General features: G+C 35.9%; 5 protein-coding genes across 8 annotated transcripts; 3 read left to right on the top strand and 2 right to left on the bottom strand.

The window, feature by feature from the left end:
* The first annotated feature begins 59 nt into the window (after nt 1-59).
* LOC100122557 (L-threonine 3-dehydrogenase, mitochondrial) lies at nt 60-3,700 on the top strand. Of its 3 annotated transcripts, none has more exons than XM_008208886.4 (6): nt 60-311; nt 824-1,183; nt 1,250-1,513; nt 1,929-2,189; nt 2,693-2,959; nt 3,145-3,700. In XM_008208886.4, the coding sequence occupies exons 2-6, from the start codon at nt 1,024-1,026 to the stop codon at nt 3,300-3,302; spliced, it is 1,110 nt and encodes a 369-aa protein (XP_008207108.1). In that variant the 5' UTR covers nt 60-311; nt 824-1,023; the 3' UTR covers nt 3,303-3,700. The 3 variants fall into 3 exon arrangements, with proteins under 3 accessions (XP_008207108.1, XP_008207107.1, XP_032456177.1); XM_008208885.4 differs by having other exon boundaries at nt 125-342; XM_032600286.1 differs by lacking the exon at nt 60-311 and adding an exon at nt 660-738.
* On the bottom strand, nt 2,662-5,793 carry LOC103316213 (DNA primase large subunit). 2 transcript variants are annotated; one of them, XM_008208882.4, is made up of 8 exons: nt 5,654-5,793; nt 5,372-5,568; nt 4,965-5,299; nt 4,641-4,868; nt 4,435-4,572; nt 3,975-4,359; nt 3,744-3,905; nt 2,662-3,660 (listed from the first exon to the last, which is right to left on the bottom strand). In XM_008208882.4, exons 2-8 carry the CDS (start codon nt 5,556-5,558, stop codon nt 3,455-3,457), a joined length of 1,641 nt encoding a protein of 546 aa, XP_008207104.1. In that variant the 5' UTR covers nt 5,559-5,568; nt 5,654-5,793; the 3' UTR covers nt 2,662-3,454. The 2 variants fall into 2 exon arrangements, with proteins under 2 accessions (XP_008207104.1, XP_008207106.1); XM_008208884.4 differs by having other exon boundaries at nt 3,338-3,660; nt 5,372-5,539; nt 5,654-5,792.
* A 150-nt stretch (nt 5,794-5,943) lies between these two features.
* Nucleotides 5,944-7,603, top strand: LOC100122583 (aurora kinase B). The gene is made up of 3 exons (XM_001606146.6): nt 5,944-6,127; nt 6,350-6,506; nt 6,587-7,603. Exons 2-3 carry the CDS (start codon nt 6,397-6,399, stop codon nt 7,392-7,394), a joined length of 918 nt encoding a protein of 305 aa, XP_001606196.1. The 5' UTR covers nt 5,944-6,127; nt 6,350-6,396; the 3' UTR covers nt 7,395-7,603.
* Nucleotides 7,604-7,735: 132 nt separating this feature from the next.
* LOC100114241 (dihydropteridine reductase) lies at nt 7,736-10,041 on the top strand. Its single transcript, XM_001607493.6, has 5 exons — nt 7,736-7,960; nt 8,876-8,959; nt 9,033-9,279; nt 9,366-9,558; nt 9,627-10,041. The coding sequence occupies exons 1-5, from the start codon at nt 7,871-7,873 to the stop codon at nt 9,724-9,726; spliced, it is 714 nt and encodes a 237-aa protein (XP_001607543.1). The 5' UTR covers nt 7,736-7,870; the 3' UTR covers nt 9,727-10,041.
* Nucleotides 9,951-16,409, bottom strand: LOC100122595 (condensin complex subunit 1). The gene is made up of 18 exons (XM_031931100.2): nt 16,114-16,409; nt 15,767-15,907; nt 15,490-15,680; nt 15,266-15,408; nt 15,098-15,179; nt 14,721-15,017; nt 14,298-14,630; nt 14,063-14,231; nt 13,626-13,981; nt 13,153-13,545; nt 12,705-13,073; nt 12,144-12,625; nt 11,821-12,075; nt 11,479-11,751; nt 11,258-11,400; nt 10,787-11,176; nt 10,574-10,708; nt 9,951-10,503 (listed from the first exon to the last, which is right to left on the bottom strand). The coding sequence occupies exons 1-18, from the start codon at nt 16,229-16,231 to the stop codon at nt 10,415-10,417; spliced, it is 4,359 nt and encodes a 1,452-aa protein (XP_031786960.1). The 5' UTR covers nt 16,232-16,409; the 3' UTR covers nt 9,951-10,414.
* Between the last annotated feature and the right edge of the window lie 184 nt (nt 16,410-16,593).

Raw genomic sequence — 16,593 nt, 5'->3', positions numbered from 1 at the left:
GAGTCATCGTCAAAAACACGAAGTTAAAAACAAAGTGTCAATATCGGCACGTGTACGCAGATCAGCGTCAAGTTCCCGTACTCGGTCTGCGTGAAAGTCAGGGAGCTCGCGGCGTTCGGCGACTGCGTATTTCTTCTAACGCTCGGATCACTCCAACTGGTTGTTTAAAAATCCAGTATTCCCTGGTGTATAATCAGGCATAATAGCCGCGCTCGCCTGAGGCGCAAAGCGAACGGGGCAAAAGGAATCGATCAGTTCGATCTCAGTGGCAGCTCCGACCACGTTTCGTTTTCTCGCGCTCGCTCAGACAGGTGTGTATAGTCGTTCCAGAATCAAAAATAGGTAAATTTATCAGTTAATAATATAAAAAATATAGAATCAATGCATTATTTTTCGGTTGGATTCGATTCCAGACCGCATAGCTCGCGTTTGTCAGAACAGCGCAGTCGATCATTATTGAAAACAGATGTTCAAAGTTATTTCAATTAATTTTTTCCAATTTCCAATTTATTAGCATCTTTATTGATGGTAACTAATTCGTGTAATGAGTGCCTCGAGAACATGCAATTACTAGGCTTAAGCATCATCCTAAAAATCTGCATAAATAGTGTGGCAGCAATTAAATAGGTGTATATACGTGATCCAGTAACTCGAGATCAATATTGTTTGTTTACAACGATCCACGTACGAGTTACAAAGAGCTTAGACGCGCAGTTGACAAGAAAAACAGCCAATCTCGTTGGCATTTTGATTCATCCATTAATTTACTATTATCAACTATTACCACTATACGAAATCACTAACAGAGGTATTTTGCTTTTAGCTCGCAACCACAAATGTGCTAGGTCGATAAATAATCAACGCTCGCAAAGAGGATTGACGCTGGCGTGAAGTGAAAGTCCATAAAGCACATATAATACGCAAGGCGATCAAGGTGTCAACTTTTTTTTCGCTCTCCGGCTTTGCGAATCAAGTATAGCGATTAGCGATCGTCATACTAGCGTCGGAACCTAAGCTGCAAGGATGCTGGGCAAAGAGCTATTGAGGACAGTGAGCCGTGGCATAGCCAGAAACTTCCGCAGGGATTTCAATACCCAAGGGCTGCTCGGAGTCGGAGCGACGGACAAAACACAGAGCAGGTTCCACGATAGATCCGCCAGACCGCCGAGAATCCTGATCACTGGTGAGTTTCGCATATCTCTTCGGTTATACGGTGAAGGTATGTGAAAAATTAAATGATCTTTATCAGGTGGTCTTGGCCAACTGGGCACGGAATGTGCGAAACTGCTGCGTAAGAACTACGGCGACGAGAACGTCATCCTGTCGGACATCATCAAACCGACGGACGACGGCTTGTTGAGCGGCCCCTTCATTTTTGCCGACATCCTCGACTTCAAGGGCCTCCAGAAGATCGTCGTCAACAACAGGATAGACTGGCTGATACACTTCAGCGCGCTGCTCAGCGCCGTTGGCGAACAGAACGTGCCGCTCGCCGTCAGAGTGAACATTGAAGGTAGAACATTTTACATTTTTATAACGATTCATTTTCCAAAAAAAGTGAGCATATTTCTTCGTGAAAAAAAAAGAAATTCGTTTCTCCTGTTACCGTGTAATTGCGCGAGGGATTTTCCGCTGAAAGTGCGCGCCAGTGAAAGTAAATAATTGGTCTTGGTGTGACAAGATTCACTTTTGCTTTTCAATTCTCACTTTTGTCCGCTTACTTTTGCATTCCTCAACTGCCTTGTGTATTACGCGCGTCGCCTTGTTATAATTTGCATCACGCATCGTGTTTCTTTTCGTTTTCACTTTCGTATAATAATGCGCGCAACACGCGAAAAGTCATTAAACCCATCATCCGAACGTTGAAACGACATTAGTTAGCAATTTCTAATTTGAAAGTTACAACAACAACGACGCTCTCTTCGCAGGTTTGCACAACGTGATCGAGTTGGCGAAGCAGTACAATCTGCGCATCTTCGTGCCGTCGACGATCGGAGCGTTCGGTCCTGACTCGCCGAGGAATCCGACGCCCAATGTCACTGTGCAGAGGCCACGTACCATCTACGGGGTCAGCAAGGTTCATGCTGAGCTTCTCGGAGAGTATTACCACCACAAATTTGGTCTGGACTTCCGCTGCCTACGCTTCCCAGGTGTCATCAGTAGCGACCCTCCTGGCGGTGGTACCACCGGTAATTGATTTATTTTCAATCGTTATATAGAATCAGAATCGCGAATCAAAGAAGTACCAAGAAGTTCAACGCCACGACTCGGAATCCCGCGTTTTCGCAGGAAGTAGAGCGCGATATACGCCAACAGCAAACCGGCGCGCGGTCTAAAAGTAATTGTGGTAATAACGCAATCCACCGCTGGAAGGGGATATTATAGGCCGTAATTGGAGAGCCGTTGTCGAAGCTGCACGCGCAGAGATCGCCCAAACTACCTACTGGTGAACGCAGTCGTATCGTTTATCCCCCCATCCGTAAACGCGCGCTTTTTTTGCCGACGCTGCACTTTTTTGTGGGCTTCGAAGAGTTGAGCGTGGAGCAACTTGTGGAAACTTGTTCCCGATCCGTTAAATTTTAAACGTTTGATAATCGTTCTTACATCTGTACCGATATTGAGATGAAAAGTGTATAAAAATGTAAATGAATCGATCAATTGTTCATCAACGATATGCAATTTTATTTAACAGACTACGCTGTCGCTGTATTCCACGAAGGCTTGCTACATAAGCGTTACGAGTGCTATCTTGAGCCTCACACACGCCTGCCCATGATGTACATCGACGATTGCTTGTCCGCCCTCTTTCAGTTCCTGAACGCTCCATGCGAGAGGCTCCATCGTCGGGTGTACAACGTCACCGCGATGAGCTTTACACCCGAGGAGCTTTTCGCCGAGGTCAAGAAGCACATTCCAGATTTACAAATCACATACAACCCCGACAGCCGACAAAACATAGGTACGTGCGAGTGCATATTCAAGTTGATTAAGAAATGTTATTGACTTTGCGAGTTCTTTTTGTTTGGTTATTTACAAATCGTAACTCAGACCGTCGAAGACTAACGTACTTTATTATATCGTATTTTATACAATCTTAAACTCTAGCTTAAATTAAAATATTTCATATTACGTTTGACTTTACAGCGAATACCTGGCCACAAATCTTCGACGACAGCGAGGCCCGCAGAGATTGGGGCTGGAAACACGAGTACGACTTTGAACGACTCGTAGCCAGAATGATTCAAGACGTCAGTGATAACTATATCCCGAAATACCAGCGTCAATCCGGAGTAAGCGGGTAGATGCACAAAAACTGAGTCCTTTAGCGATGATCGTATTTTCAAAAATAAATTTCTATAAATATATTTATTCACGTATATAAAAATGAACCAATGTCTATGCGATAATATACCGCAGAATTTTTTAATAAAAGAATCACAATTTTATTGTGCACTCAATCACTGTCATCGTTCAACAATGCTTCGATGTTAGTAGGATCCATTTTGTCCTTTTTATCCAACGTTCTCACTTTCTTTTCAATTTGTCTGGACGGCGTAACTGAATTACTCGTGTCTAAATTATTTTCAACTTTTACTTTGATGGATTGTGAAATCTTCTCTGGAGATAATGGCATGTATGTGTCTTGAACGGCAGTTTCTTCTAGAAAAATATTAAATAAAAAGATCAAATCAGAAACAGACTACTTTATGCTCGTGTTCTTATTTCGCATCAAATTTATTTACCTTTTACTTCATCTATTGTTAGAATGTTTCGACTCTCTTGAAAGTAATGATTTGGATGAAGGAACATTCTTGCAGGTGGCTGTTTATGGGTACTCTCAAAATATCTTGTACAAGCCAAAATGTAATGGCCCTCACTGGCAAGTTTCGTGATTTCTCCAACATCTTAATATTTCAGAAAAACATTAGCTAGAAACTCGAAATTTTAAAATTCAATACCATTTTTTTTATTACCTGAATGCGGTAAATGACACTCCAATAGTTTTTTCGTTAATTCATCCGTGTCCATATGTTTATATGGACAACCATGAACCTCGGCAGGGCCAACAGGCTCACTTATCAGTTTATTGCAGCCTGCTGGTCTGTAATCGACACGCCTTCCTACTTTTCCATAATTATAACGTATTTGATACAAATACTGCTTATTGAATTTATCCTCATTACAATCTTCCTTTTTTGTCATTTCACTTTTCCAAAATTCTATGGAGTCCTCTAGAGTAACTCCTACTCCCTTAAGGAACAAGCCATACTGTAAACGTCCTGTATTTTTTAAATGATGATTTGTTGTCAAATGCTCATGCATAATTCTCATACACAGAGGGTAGGAAGTCTTTGACAACTATGAAAAACGTTTGTTAAATAGTGAATAATCATATAGTTTTATTTTGCAATGTTTTAGAAGAGCAATACTTACATCATTTAGTTTAGCTATAGGAACATTTTGAGAATTCCACACTACTTTTGCCATACCTGTAAAGCACTCTGGCAAACTCTTAAGGAAACTTTGTAATCTTTCATCATCTAGATTATTGAGAACAAATTTCCTGGCTTTCTAAAATTTAAACAAATATAATTACTAAGAATTCAAACAGTTATGCATAAAGATTATCGATAACTTACATTTAATTCAATTGATAAATTAGTTCGAAAATGAGTAAGAAAAACAGTTATTAAATCATTTTGAGGAACATAAGCTATTCCCTTATGTAAATATACTTTTCGATCACTTATCAAGTCAACAACTTTATCAAATGGCAGTTCATAAAAATCTGTATTCTCAAAATCTCCTTCTTTTGCAGTTGACATATACAAATTTTCCCTATTTTGCTCTTTGAATTCTTGAGACACCTGTAAATACAACAGTAGTATATAAAAATAGGTTACTAATAGTTCAAACTAGTTGCGCCAATTATTTAGAATTTTATATTTAAAAAATATACTTACAGGTGAGTAATGAAGTCCACTAGTAGCTAAAAATTGAGTAAGACCTTCTCTGTTTAAAGAATGGAATCTCAACTTAAACAGTTCAGTTTCATAAGTTAACATGTAATTTTGCAAATCATCCTTTAAAGAATATGCCAATCGCAAAACAAAGTGCGCTATGTGATCTCTTCTTCTTGCTTCTAAGTCAACATCTGTGTGAGAAGAGCAACCTAACGCATTAACAAGCCGAGCATAGGCATGGTATCCTTCTTTTTTTAATGCACTGGTAAATGCTAATTTAATCTCATCAATGCTTTTATGTTGTTGAGCAAGGGTAAGTTCGAGTAACTGAAGCACTAAAAAGAAATATCAATGAATATTTCATAAAATGTAGTAGCAAGTACATACTTTGAACACTTTGATCTTACCTTTCTGCCTTTCTAATGCCAAATCTTGAAATTCAACCAATGAAATCTGACCAATTGGTGGTACTTTATAGAGCTGTAAATCGTGAGGATAAGCTTCTAGAAGTGCACTTTTCTCCGGCTTATGTGTACGTCTTCGCTTTGGTGTATAGTCCATCTTGCTACACTTTCCTTTAATTACAATAAACATCCATTACTCGCTTTTCAGAAAATAGAACTATTATAAGATTTTTACATATGATGTTCAGAATTAATTAACAATACACAATGAGCACATAAACTTACCTAATACAATATATACACCTGTTTGGTTGACAATTTATATCATCACATCACATTCACTTTGCATAGGTACATACATGTTATGTACATCACCAATTGCACCATGCTGGTGAAGGATTCGCGCCTTTTCTCCCCCACCTTGTGTTCTAAAAAGGCATGAAAAAATTCCAAGGCTCTGATTGGTGGATTAAACTCACAGGTCACGTGAGGAAGTTTGTTCATCTCCGTGAAAAATATGACCGACTGAACAAACCTTAGCTGAATTTCTCCCTCCCATTGCCATCTCAATATTGGCAGCAGTGTTAATTGCAAACTGAAACTGGCAGTTGAGGAAGTTGTGTATAAGTAGCTTGTATACATCTTCAAAATAGCTTTATTTATTGCTTTAGTGAAAGGAAAAAAGCCTGTTTTTCAAATAATTAAGCGTTTTACGCATAGAATCAATTACTGTTTAGACACAATAATAAGTTTACTAAGGTTAGTTTGAACCATAAGACATAATAGTATAATCGGTTCATATCTACATAAATCTTTCATCTCGAATGTTTTATAAGTGAAAACAATTATTCTGAAGATAATTGCAGTAGAGAAATAACATACTCATAGGTTTTCATTAAAAGGCAAACTTTCGAAACGAAAATTGTACAATTCGTTTCATGATCTTTTAATTGTATATAAATGGTCTACCTATTGTTTCAGATCAGTTCTTGATTTCTTTCATGCAAGAGTGTTAAATAAGGCTCATCATGGCAACTGACACAATGAGACTTCCATCTAACATTCCATCAGAATATGTCCATGCCGTGGAAGAAACTGTTCATGCTATGGAAGACCATATAGAAGCTCGTGGTGATGGGTATGTAAAAATCAGAAACTTGTTTTTTTTTGTCTTAACAAAATAAATAACGAATAAAAATGCAATTTTATTATTGTAAGGTTTAAGTGGAGTCTTGATGACTTTGATGTTGGAGCTCCATTGGGCAGAGGCAAGTTTGGACGAGTTTATCTAGCAAGAGAAAAGACAACAAATTATATGGTAGCCTTAAAGACTTTATTCAAGACTGAATTGATGAAATCTCGCGTAGAAAAGCAAGCTTTGAGAGAAATAGAAATTCAGTCTCACTTGAGACATCCTAATATACTGCAATTGTTGACTTATTTTCATGACGAAAAAAGAATATACTTGGTTCTGGAGTTTGCAGCCAGGGGTGAGCTGTACAAAGAATTAAAGCGACAACCTAAAGAAAGGTTCAGCGAGCCCTTGTCTGCTAAATACACATACCAAGTTGCAGATGCACTAGAATTTTGTCACAGAAACAATGTAATCCATCGCGATATCAAGCCTGAAAATCTTTTATTGACACATGATGGAAATATCAAATTAGCTGATTTTGGCTGGTCTGTTCATGCTCCTTCAACAAAGCGTAATACAATGTGTGGCACATTAGATTATCTCCCTCCAGAAATGGTAAATGGTCAAAAGTATGACATATATGTAGATCACTGGTGTTTAGGAATTTTATGTTATGAATTTCTGGTTGGACGTCCTCCTTTCCTCAGTGACACATCTGATGAAACTTATCAGAAAATTAAAAAGGTTGATATACCTTGGCCACCACAAATTACACCTGGAGCCAAAGATCTCATATCCAAGTTAATAAAGCGAGAAAGCAAGGACAGAATATCGTTGCCAAATGTCAAAAGACACTATTGGATTGTTGAAAATAAAGACAAAGCAAACTGAATATTAGTTATAATATATTATAGTAAGCTTAAATTATTTTAACCCTGCGAAATCAACTTTTATACTTTTTATACATACAAATGTGCATGCAATGAAATCGATTTTTTATATTCTTATATTGTGCATAGTTCTAACATTTTTATGACAGTACATTTGATAGAAATGAACGTGTTACTTAGTTCATAAAAAATAAAAACCATTCGTTACAACATCGAGTCTTTTTTTCTCAAACAACGTTCAAATAAAAGCGCCTTCCTCGAAAAATATCACGTGACGCCTCCCACTTTGATAATTTTCTTATTTGATCATTCATCTCCCTCCTCATTGCCTATACGTAAAGATTGCGTATCTCCGTCCCGTTCCGTCGACACTCGCGCACGTATACCTCTCACTTTTCCTCAAGGCATCGCGACCCCCGTCGCCGTGTGGTCATAGGAGCTCAGTTCTGGCAGATCGCTCACAACTAAAGCACGATCATGGCAGCAGTCCTCGGAAGGGTCTTCGTTTACGGTGGAAAGGGCGCACTGGGCACCGCCTGCGTCAATACATTCAAGTCTAAGAACTGGGTAAGATATTTTTCTTTCATTATTTTTGTGAAATTGCTCGCCGGCTTTATCAATGGATTGGATCATGCCATGCGCAGCTTCAAGTATGCATTTTATTTATTTTTTTTTTTTATGAGAGGTCCTAAAGAGAGAGCACTTGTTGCTGGTATTGATCCAAAGGGATTTTGAACATATGTTGAATGAAATGTAGCTTCTAATGCAATTTAAGCATTGCTCCGAATTGTGAAATCAAAAAAGGTTATTAGAAGAGATAAAAATTATCATTTTTGTTTATAATAAAAAGATTTGTGATTAGGCATATTATGTATTTTATATACATAATGTAGAAATAATTCTTATATTTTTATTTTGGAGCAGTTTGTGTACAAAAATAATAAAAAAAAATTTCATAAATGTTCATAATAATGAGGAATTTATTATGGATAAAATATGCTGTACTCATAAAAAAGCAATATACTTTAATCATGCAAATTTTTTATAAGTGTTTTTCAAATTCCTTATGCTTTACACTGATGTAAGGAGTCACTCAAGGACATTTTCCAGTTCTTACTTTCTAAATATTTCCTTATCATGAATTAACATTTTTATTAACCGTTTTTATAAATGTTAATGAAATCATATTCTGGAATCTATGACTGTGGGAGAAAATCCACCTTACATTTCTTAAAAGTGTTGCTGTTTAATCAATCTTTTAGTTTTTTTTTATATAATTGATAACCTTTCAAGGCTAATCTTGAAGCAAGAGTATTTAAAAACCTTTAGTGTCATAATGTGTGGTGTGTGGTAGATAAAAAAAGATAGCATTATGAAACATTGTATAGTTTTAAACTCACAAACATCTCATCCATTGTGTTTTTAATACATATATTGAGATCATATTTTTTTAGAATAATCATTATATTTAATAATTTTTAGTGGGTTGGATCAATTGACATGAAACAAAATGAATCAGCAGATGCCAATGTGCTTGTAAATGTTGAATCTGACTGGCTTGAGCAGGTAAATGTAATTTTTTAAATAATTAAAATCCATATTAATATTGGTTAGTAAAATAAAATATTTTTAATTAAAGGAAAATAGTATTTTAACTCAAGTAAAAGAAATTCTTGGGGATAACAAACTCGATGGAGTAATCTGTGTTGCTGGTGGTTGGGCTGGTGGCAATGCTGCAAATAAAGACTTTGTTAAAAATAGTGACTTGATGTGGAAGCAAAGTGTTTGGAGCTCTGTCATAGCTGCTAAAATTGCCTCTGAATATTTAAAAGATGGTGGATTCCTTTCCTTAACCGGTGCTAAAGCTGCCCTCGAAGGAACACCAGGTGAATTTCAATTACTTGGTTTTTTAACAATTAATACCTGAAGTATATACATAAGTTTGTAACACCAAATCAATTTTATATTCTAGGAATGATTGGTTATGGAATGGCTAAAGCTGCAGTTCATCAACTAACCAAGTCTTTGGCAACTGAAGGTAGCGGCCTTCCAGCTGACTCCTTGGTTGCTAGCATCCTACCCATCACCTTAGATACTCCTATGAATCGTAAATGGATGCCAAAAGCTGATACTACAACTTGGACTCCTTTGGAGTTCATTTCCGAGTAAGAATCATAAATTAATAAAACTTCTACATGTAATTCGTCCAATAACGCTTTATGAAATTTTTCAGACTCTTCTGGAAATGGTCACAAAAACAAGAAAGACCCGTCAATGGTAGTCTCTTACAGTTAGTAACCAAAGATAACAAGACAGAAGTTATTCCTGCCTAATTGACAAATTAAGATGCTTCAACGAAATCTCATGAAATGAAAGTAAAAGTGCGCATGACAATACTTATTTTTTATATATTTTTCCAAAAACCTGCAGCAATACTTATGTAGACAAAGTCGATGAATAGTTGCATTTAATGTTCTTATTTATATCAGACTACTAACTTAAGTAGTCAAAATGATAGGTGTCTAAAAACGACGTTAAAATTAATGCATTTCCAGAATTTAATTGTTATAAAAATATCTTCTATAATTGTATAAATTTTATGATGTGTAAGTTCAAATACAAAAACATTTTTGATTACAATAAATCTATGTTATTTGTATTGCATATCAAACCTTATTTACAAGTTTAAATAGTAAACTTATTAATAATACTAAATAAATGATTGCGCCGCTAAATAGTACATTACGATACGTGTGACTTAAATGGTTCTTTTTTACACGGCGCAGTTAGCACCCGAGTGTAGCGAGGGCGCTAAGCGCCGTGTAAAACTGAAACATTTAAGTCAAGAGTATCGTATAAAATTTTATAGCACAGACTGCTAAAATCCGCAAGTCTCGCCTATTCGTAACTAAAGTAGTCCTTATTTGCACCGTGATAAACACGGTGCAAAAAAGGACTACTTTAGTCACAGATAGGCGTGACTTAACAGCGGACTTTAGCCACACTGTTCTATAAATGATTTTATGTCCTAGATGATCGCGTTCTTTTTAGCGAGGGTAGCGATGCTTCCGGTGGCTCTCTCCTCCTACCTGGAGTTCTTCTACTTGAAACTGATGAAAATTTTTATTTAATAAACATAAATAAAACATCAATTAAATAGTTCAAACGGTATGCATTTACCTGGTGTACTTTGCTCCTGTGAAGGAGTTCTCGCGCTTCTCCTGGTAGGTCGTTGAAGTGTTTTATTAGTCTCCTCTTCTTCTGACTCACTATTCATTGTTGTATCATTTTTAGAACTAGGCCTTCCTCTTCTAGCTGTTAGATTTAAAATTGAAAATACGTCATTATATTATTTACACTATGGTTAAAAATTAAATTAAATGATTTACTTACAACTTCTGAGATTGCTAGTACTATTCCTACTCGGTCGGTTTTCATAATTTTCATCTTCATCCTCGTCATCGTTGTCGTCTTCATCTTTTCTCATGCGTCGCGACGACTTTTTCTTGACCTTAACTGACTTAGGTACAGGCCTCAACGGCGGTGGCATTGCCTCACTATCAGATATGGGTTTCGGCGCTTCTCCATCTCGTTCTCTACCCTCTTCTCCATCTTCTGTAGACTCCAATAATTCCTTTATTTTCTCTTCGAGCTCAAGACATGCTGTCTTGGCCTCTGGTCGTCGCTTTGCTTGCTCGACTATGCAGTTCAAGGCCTTTTGCACGTCATCGTTGTGGATTTTTTCCTTCAGCAAGGGAAGGTCTTTGATAAGGATTCGTATACCTGTAATTTTATAAAATTTGTAGAATACTGGATGTTTTTGGGAAATGTTTTTAAATAAATAAAGTTGTATAAAATATTTACCTTTAGCACTGAATTTAAGAAGTGAAAGACAATAAGATAAATCACGCCACTGCCGCTCAGTCGTGGCTAATTTAAATCGACTACAGAGTTTTTCAATAATACTGTCTACTTGTCTGTCTTTTTGAAGAAGTCCCAATATATATCTATAAACAATAATAATGTATTAATAATTTAATGACACATACAATTTATTAAGTTACAATTATACTAAAATATCTTACTTGATTATTTCCTGGAAATTTTTTTCCGAAAGATTTAATTCGGAATCCGATAAACAAGACAATATATCAGGCATAACATTATAGAGAGCATTTCCTTTTTGGGATAAGTCTTTAAACAACTGTTTGGTATCCGACCGTATAGTGTCATTTTCATCTACCATACAAAGTGCAAGTTGAGCAACTTGTCCTTTAACGCGAATCATTTCTCCTAGTATCAAGTTTGATAACATTCGTACACATGTGGTACGAACTCTAAGATTGTCATCTTTCAGTCTGAAAAAAAAGTAAAAGTCAGTACTAATAGACGCTTAAATTATCACGAAAGCATTTTTTACAACTGACCGTCCATAAATATGAGATGTCCATGGTTCAATCTGATTCGGGAATCTAGTCATAAGATCGGCTAATCCGATGAGAATATTTGCCCTAATTTGTGGATGAGTGGAACGTTCCAATATCGTAACGAATAACTGCAGATTAGCTTCGCAAAAGTTTGAGCTGATTGTCATAAATTTGCTGAGAGCTAATACTCCATGAGCTTGAACAACTTCGTCGGTATACTTTTCAGGATGCTGACAAACGTTCAAAATGATTGGTCTGAAAGAATGTACAATTAAAAATAACTGTTTGATACAGCACTTCATATTATAAAAAAATATACGCACAAAAATTTGCTTAAAAATCCTCCTTCTGCCAGAAGCTCTTCTTCTAGACACATACTAATATGTTCCGCATCAGCATCGTCTGCTGTCGCGCCTTCCATGCCATCTTCTTGATCATCATCATTTTTGTTCCCTCTAATCGAGCGCTGAGCACTTCCAGGCATTGATGTGGTAGACATTGTTGACACCGTAGACATTACAGAAATGTTCATGGATTTTCGTCCACGAATGTTACTTATGCGTGACCGAATTTCCTTTTTCTTTTCTCGTACGGCGTTACGACGTTTCAATTCTTTATAAATTGATTGATCCAAATGAACCATTTCGCGAATACCGGTATGACCAACCAAAAAAAGAAATCGTGAAGTTATATAGACGGAAATTTCAGCTTCTATTGCGTTATTTTCTAACGTTCTAATCAAATTGCCAGATTTGGCTGAATGGCTCAAGACTTCCTCAGCAAGTTTAGCTGGTTGATCGGCCAGCTATAAAATAAATAATTAGGTAAATTAACATAGAAGTAAAGAACTCAAAATATAATTTTAACTTTTCTTCTATACTTACGTGGTATATAACGTTTATGGCATCTGTTGCAAACGATATGTACCCGTTTTCTTTTTCGTCCAAAAACTTTTCTTTAAGAAGACTACAGATTTGATTAAACATCTCATGATCATTAGGAAACCTGGTTGGAGACTTTTCTATATCTTTGGAACAGTCCTGTTGAATTGTCAGAAAAGCTCGACATGTATCTCTAGCTAGTAACAAATCACTTTGTGCTCGTGGTCCTAGGCCGACCTTGATAAGAACATCTAAGTTATCTGTAATTATGTTGGGTTCTACTTGAGCTGCCATTGTTAGCAGCATCAAGGCTGATCTACTTTCCTCAGGAGTTGTATTTGCCAATTTCAGTGAAAACATTTCCCACATTACCTAAAAAAAATTACAATAAAAAATATATAGTCTATTTAATTAAAAAAAAAAACACCTACTAAAATATAAAGATCTTTACTTTTAATGCTTCTGCATCCAATTCGTTAGTAGTTCTCCACGACGCTACAAGCTTAGCAAGCGCCGCACTTTGACCAGGCAACATCCCATCCAATAGTTGAATTAAGGACTTAACAGAAGATAAAGCTTTCGCGCGACTAGACATTTGATTATCTAATTGGTCCAGATAGATTTCCTTGTATACAATGGCTATGTTATCGCGTACAGATTGATCACGACAAAAAATTTGAAAGAGTGCCTTTCGCACCGCTGGTAAAGCTCCTGCTATTTGAAACTGGTAAGCTGCACCTAAATATGAGCATGCTTCTATCGCATCACCAGGATTTACCGAATACAGTAGTTTTTCTACGATCGGTATAGTTTTCTCTAATTCGATCGAAAACGTATAGCAGTTCTGTAAGCAAATATATTGTATCATGATATTTTTTAATAATATTCAAACAACTTTTACTAGTAAAAAATCTATTTTTTTACCTGTAAATAGTCTACAAGCTTCTTCTTGACCTTTATTTGGTCCAACTGTTTTAATTCTTCTTGACCAGTAGTTAAACTCTTTCTAGAATTTACTGCTTGTCCATTTTCCTCCTCTTTTTTAGAACTCGAATTCATGAATATTTTATACATAAATAATAACAACGCTTCTTTTTTTGTTTCTTCTGACACATTTTTCATTTCCTTTGTTAATCCTGATTGGTTAAATAATTTTTGTAAATATTTCACTGCTTTTGAACATTTATCTCTTAAAATGTAATTTTGTATCTTGTCAAAAGTTTCTTTAACATCGATTTCATTTTCCTCATTTTCATCTTCTTCGTTTGGAGCATTATTTTCTATGCGTTATAATAAAAATGTTATTAATATACATAAATTATACATAGCATTGCATAAGACTATAGTTCCAAATTACTTACTATCATTTTCTGTAAGTTTATTGATTGCATCTTCTATTAATGGAAGTTGAGTTTTCCATAGTTCTTCTTTTTCCTCTTCTGCTCCTGCAGTATGATATATTTCAGTCTGAAGCTGTTTCAATTCTGCTTTTGCTTGTTCAAGATTTTGAGCAAATTTCTCTTGGTTCATCTACAAATAACGTTTTAGTCATAGCTTAGTCAAAAGTAACGAGAAAAAAAATTAATTTTTGTTTACCTTTGATGCAAATGGATTGCTTTGTAGAACAGCTCGCAGTAATTCTAAAGCCTGCTTTCGTACATTTGCACTTTTGTCTTCTAATCTTAAAACAGAAGCTTTTAGAAGTCTATTTTGCCTCGATAAAGGTATAGCTCCTTCACAACAAAGCTTTTGCCAGGTCTGTAGAACCTTTGATCTGACATATGCATTATTATCTATAATATGTTCTTCTAAATTATCTAAGCATTCGTCTCTTAAGGCACGTTTTTCAGGTGGTAAATCTTCACCAGTAAGAACATTGGCAACTATTAATCCCATAACACTGATTGCACAGTTTCTCAATATGTAACACTAATTTACAATAAATTCTTACATTATATATTTCTTAAAGAGTAAATTCACAAAAAAAAAGATATTTATTAAAAAACTTTTATTACTTACATCATTACCAAGGTAGTCCATTATGTTATCTAAAATAGGCAGTACAACATCTGCTTGTGTAGTTGCAATAGATTCAAGAAAGTTGCAAAAATTGCGAGCATCTGCTTCCCCAGGTTCATTTTCACCAATTTCTCTTGCAATTTCTTTCATCAATCCAGTACATCCACATTCTGTAACCATAAGCACTATACCAGCTCCAATTGGTGCTGCTAGAGCTTCATGTAACTTAGCTAATTGTGTGATTTTTAAAACACAAGCTATGCCGTGATTATATTTTTTGACTAATGTTCCAAGAATCTGGTAATAAATATTTTATTTTGATTAATAATTTTTTTCTTGCAATTAAATTTTAATGACTTAAAAACTATTAAATATACCTGGAAGATAAGATTCCTGACAAGCTTGGATCTAATGTCTTTTGTTTTCTGCAATATCTTGTAACAGATCTGACTTAGAGTGCTAAAAATATTGAAAGATTGTTGGAAAGTATTGTAAATAGAAATGTCATTATTTTACAAATGTTACTTTTCACTTGATAGTCTTACCCAACAAATGAATCTTCCACAATGGGTGGTGACCATAAGTACTTCAGTGGTAATTGTAACCAGCGATGCAATGTCTCCATTGCTTTTTCTCTTTGAGCTTCCCATTCTTCCTCAATATCTGATTTTTGCGTGACTTTCTTACGCTGAGATGATAAAATATATATTAGTAAGGGACCAAAGGTAAAACAATTAATTTTTTAATTACTAACGATCATAAAACTTACTTTGCCAACATTTCCTATTCCATTATTACTAGTGTCAGCTATTTGATCTTCAATTTGACATAACATAGACGACAGGACATACGCTAGTATTTTAGTTGTTGCTAATAGTTTAATTTTTTCATCCTGTTCAAATTCTAAACTCTGTGACTGTTCAGCTTTGTTTTCCAAGTATGCTATAAGATTTTGTACAACTAAAAGCAAAGATAAATTCATAATATAAATCTTGCGATCAACATAGGCTTTACAAGTTGGTAAATCAAGTTATTTAACTACATACTCCTCAAAATCCTGCTAAACAAACGAAGCAACAAAGGTAGTTCTACTTTGTTTCCATGAACAACAACAGAAAGAAACAGATCTAATTTCTCTTGAACAAGCTCAACTGGTCCTCTTTCGCTTATCTGCTGCTGACTTATCGCTGCAATCACAAGTTATAAAGATTAGTAACACTAGCAAAAAAGGTAGGCGGTAACTGAATCACTCAGCGCTCTTATATCAATGCTATTGAAACAGCATTAAATATCATCAGCATGTAAAAAAGATTACTCATAGAATCCTCTCATGCGTTTAATAAAGTTTCAGCTGTAAATCATTCACTTTTGAGATACATTTTCACAAAATTACCATTTATTTCTCTGTTGATCATCTGCAGGGGTACAACATCCCGGTGGCCATACTCGGCAAAATGCGTGCGGACGAGTTCATCCTTATCCAAGGGGATGACGAATTCTCTAGTGATCATCTTAAGTGCAATAGTTGCATACACAAAAATTAATATAATAATATTCTTGGGACTGTCCAAAAAGCTGCAGGCCCAGCGTAAACAACTTTTAACCGCCAAATCGTTCGCGTCTCCCACCACAACTCAATTCAAAACGGAGCAGCTACAACACGCCTATAGCACGAGCGCCCATAGAAACAGCGGAGAATTGAGTGGAAGCATCTGTCCTTATTCAACTCATTGGTCGGCATATGTTTGCCTTTGTTTGGGGCATAGAAATGCGATATAATGACGTTTGTAAACTGGCTCGCAAAAATGACGAGTTGTGACAGAAATTGACGTTCAGAGCTGTCTGCAGTTTTGGAACTTTTCATGTTGGTCAC

This window comes from Nasonia vitripennis, chromosome 5 (assembly GCF_009193385.2).
Source record: "Nasonia vitripennis strain AsymCx chromosome 5, Nvit_psr_1.1, whole genome shotgun sequence".
Taxonomy (NCBI): Eukaryota; Metazoa; Arthropoda; class Insecta; order Hymenoptera; family Pteromalidae; genus Nasonia; species Nasonia vitripennis.
Note: the sequence above shows the minus strand (reverse complement) of the source record. Positions and strands in the feature narration are given on the sequence as shown.

Coding starts and splice junctions, on each gene's coding strand:
- LOC100122557 (XM_008208886.4), top strand. CDS start 1,024: ATGCTGGGCAAAGAGCTATTGAGGACAGTGAGCCGTGGCATAGCCAGA. Junction 1,184..1,249: donor GCCGAGAATCCTGATCACTG/GTGAGTTTCGCA, acceptor GATCTTTATCAG/GTGGTCTTGGCCAACTGGGC. Junction 2,960..3,144: donor CGACAGCCGACAAAACATAG/GTACGTGCGAGT, acceptor TTGACTTTACAG/CGAATACCTGGCCACAAATC.
- LOC103316213 (XM_008208882.4), bottom strand. CDS start 5,558: ATGTTTATTGTAATTAAAGGAAAGTGTAGCAAGATGGACTATACACCA. Junction 4,573..4,640: donor ATTTATCAATTGAATTAAAT/GTAAGTTATCGA, acceptor TTTAAATTTTAG/AAAGCCAGGAAATTTGTTCT. Junction 3,661..3,743: donor AACAATAGATGAAGTAAAAG/GTAAATAAATTT, acceptor ATATTTTTCTAG/AAGAAACTGCCGTTCAAGAC.
- LOC100122583 (XM_001606146.6), top strand. CDS start 6,397: ATGGCAACTGACACAATGAGACTTCCATCTAACATTCCATCAGAATAT. Junction 6,507..6,586: donor ATAGAAGCTCGTGGTGATGG/GTATGTAAAAAT, acceptor TATTATTGTAAG/GTTTAAGTGGAGTCTTGATG.
- LOC100114241 (XM_001607493.6), top strand. CDS start 7,871: ATGGCAGCAGTCCTCGGAAGGGTCTTCGTTTACGGTGGAAAGGGCGCA. Junction 7,961..8,875: donor CATTCAAGTCTAAGAACTGG/GTAAGATATTTT, acceptor AATAATTTTTAG/TGGGTTGGATCAATTGACAT. Junction 9,559..9,626: donor CCTTTGGAGTTCATTTCCGA/GTAAGAATCATA, acceptor GAAATTTTTCAG/ACTCTTCTGGAAATGGTCAC.
- LOC100122595 (XM_031931100.2), bottom strand. CDS start 16,231: ATGATCACTAGAGAATTCGTCATCCCCTTGGATAAGGATGAACTCGTC. Junction 15,908..16,113: donor GATCAACAGAGAAATAAATG/GTAATTTTGTGA, acceptor TTGTGATTGCAG/CGATAAGTCAGCAGCAGATA. Junction 11,177..11,257: donor TCTTAAATTCAGTGCTAAAG/GTAAATATTTTA, acceptor ATAAAATTACAG/GTATACGAATCCTTATCAAA.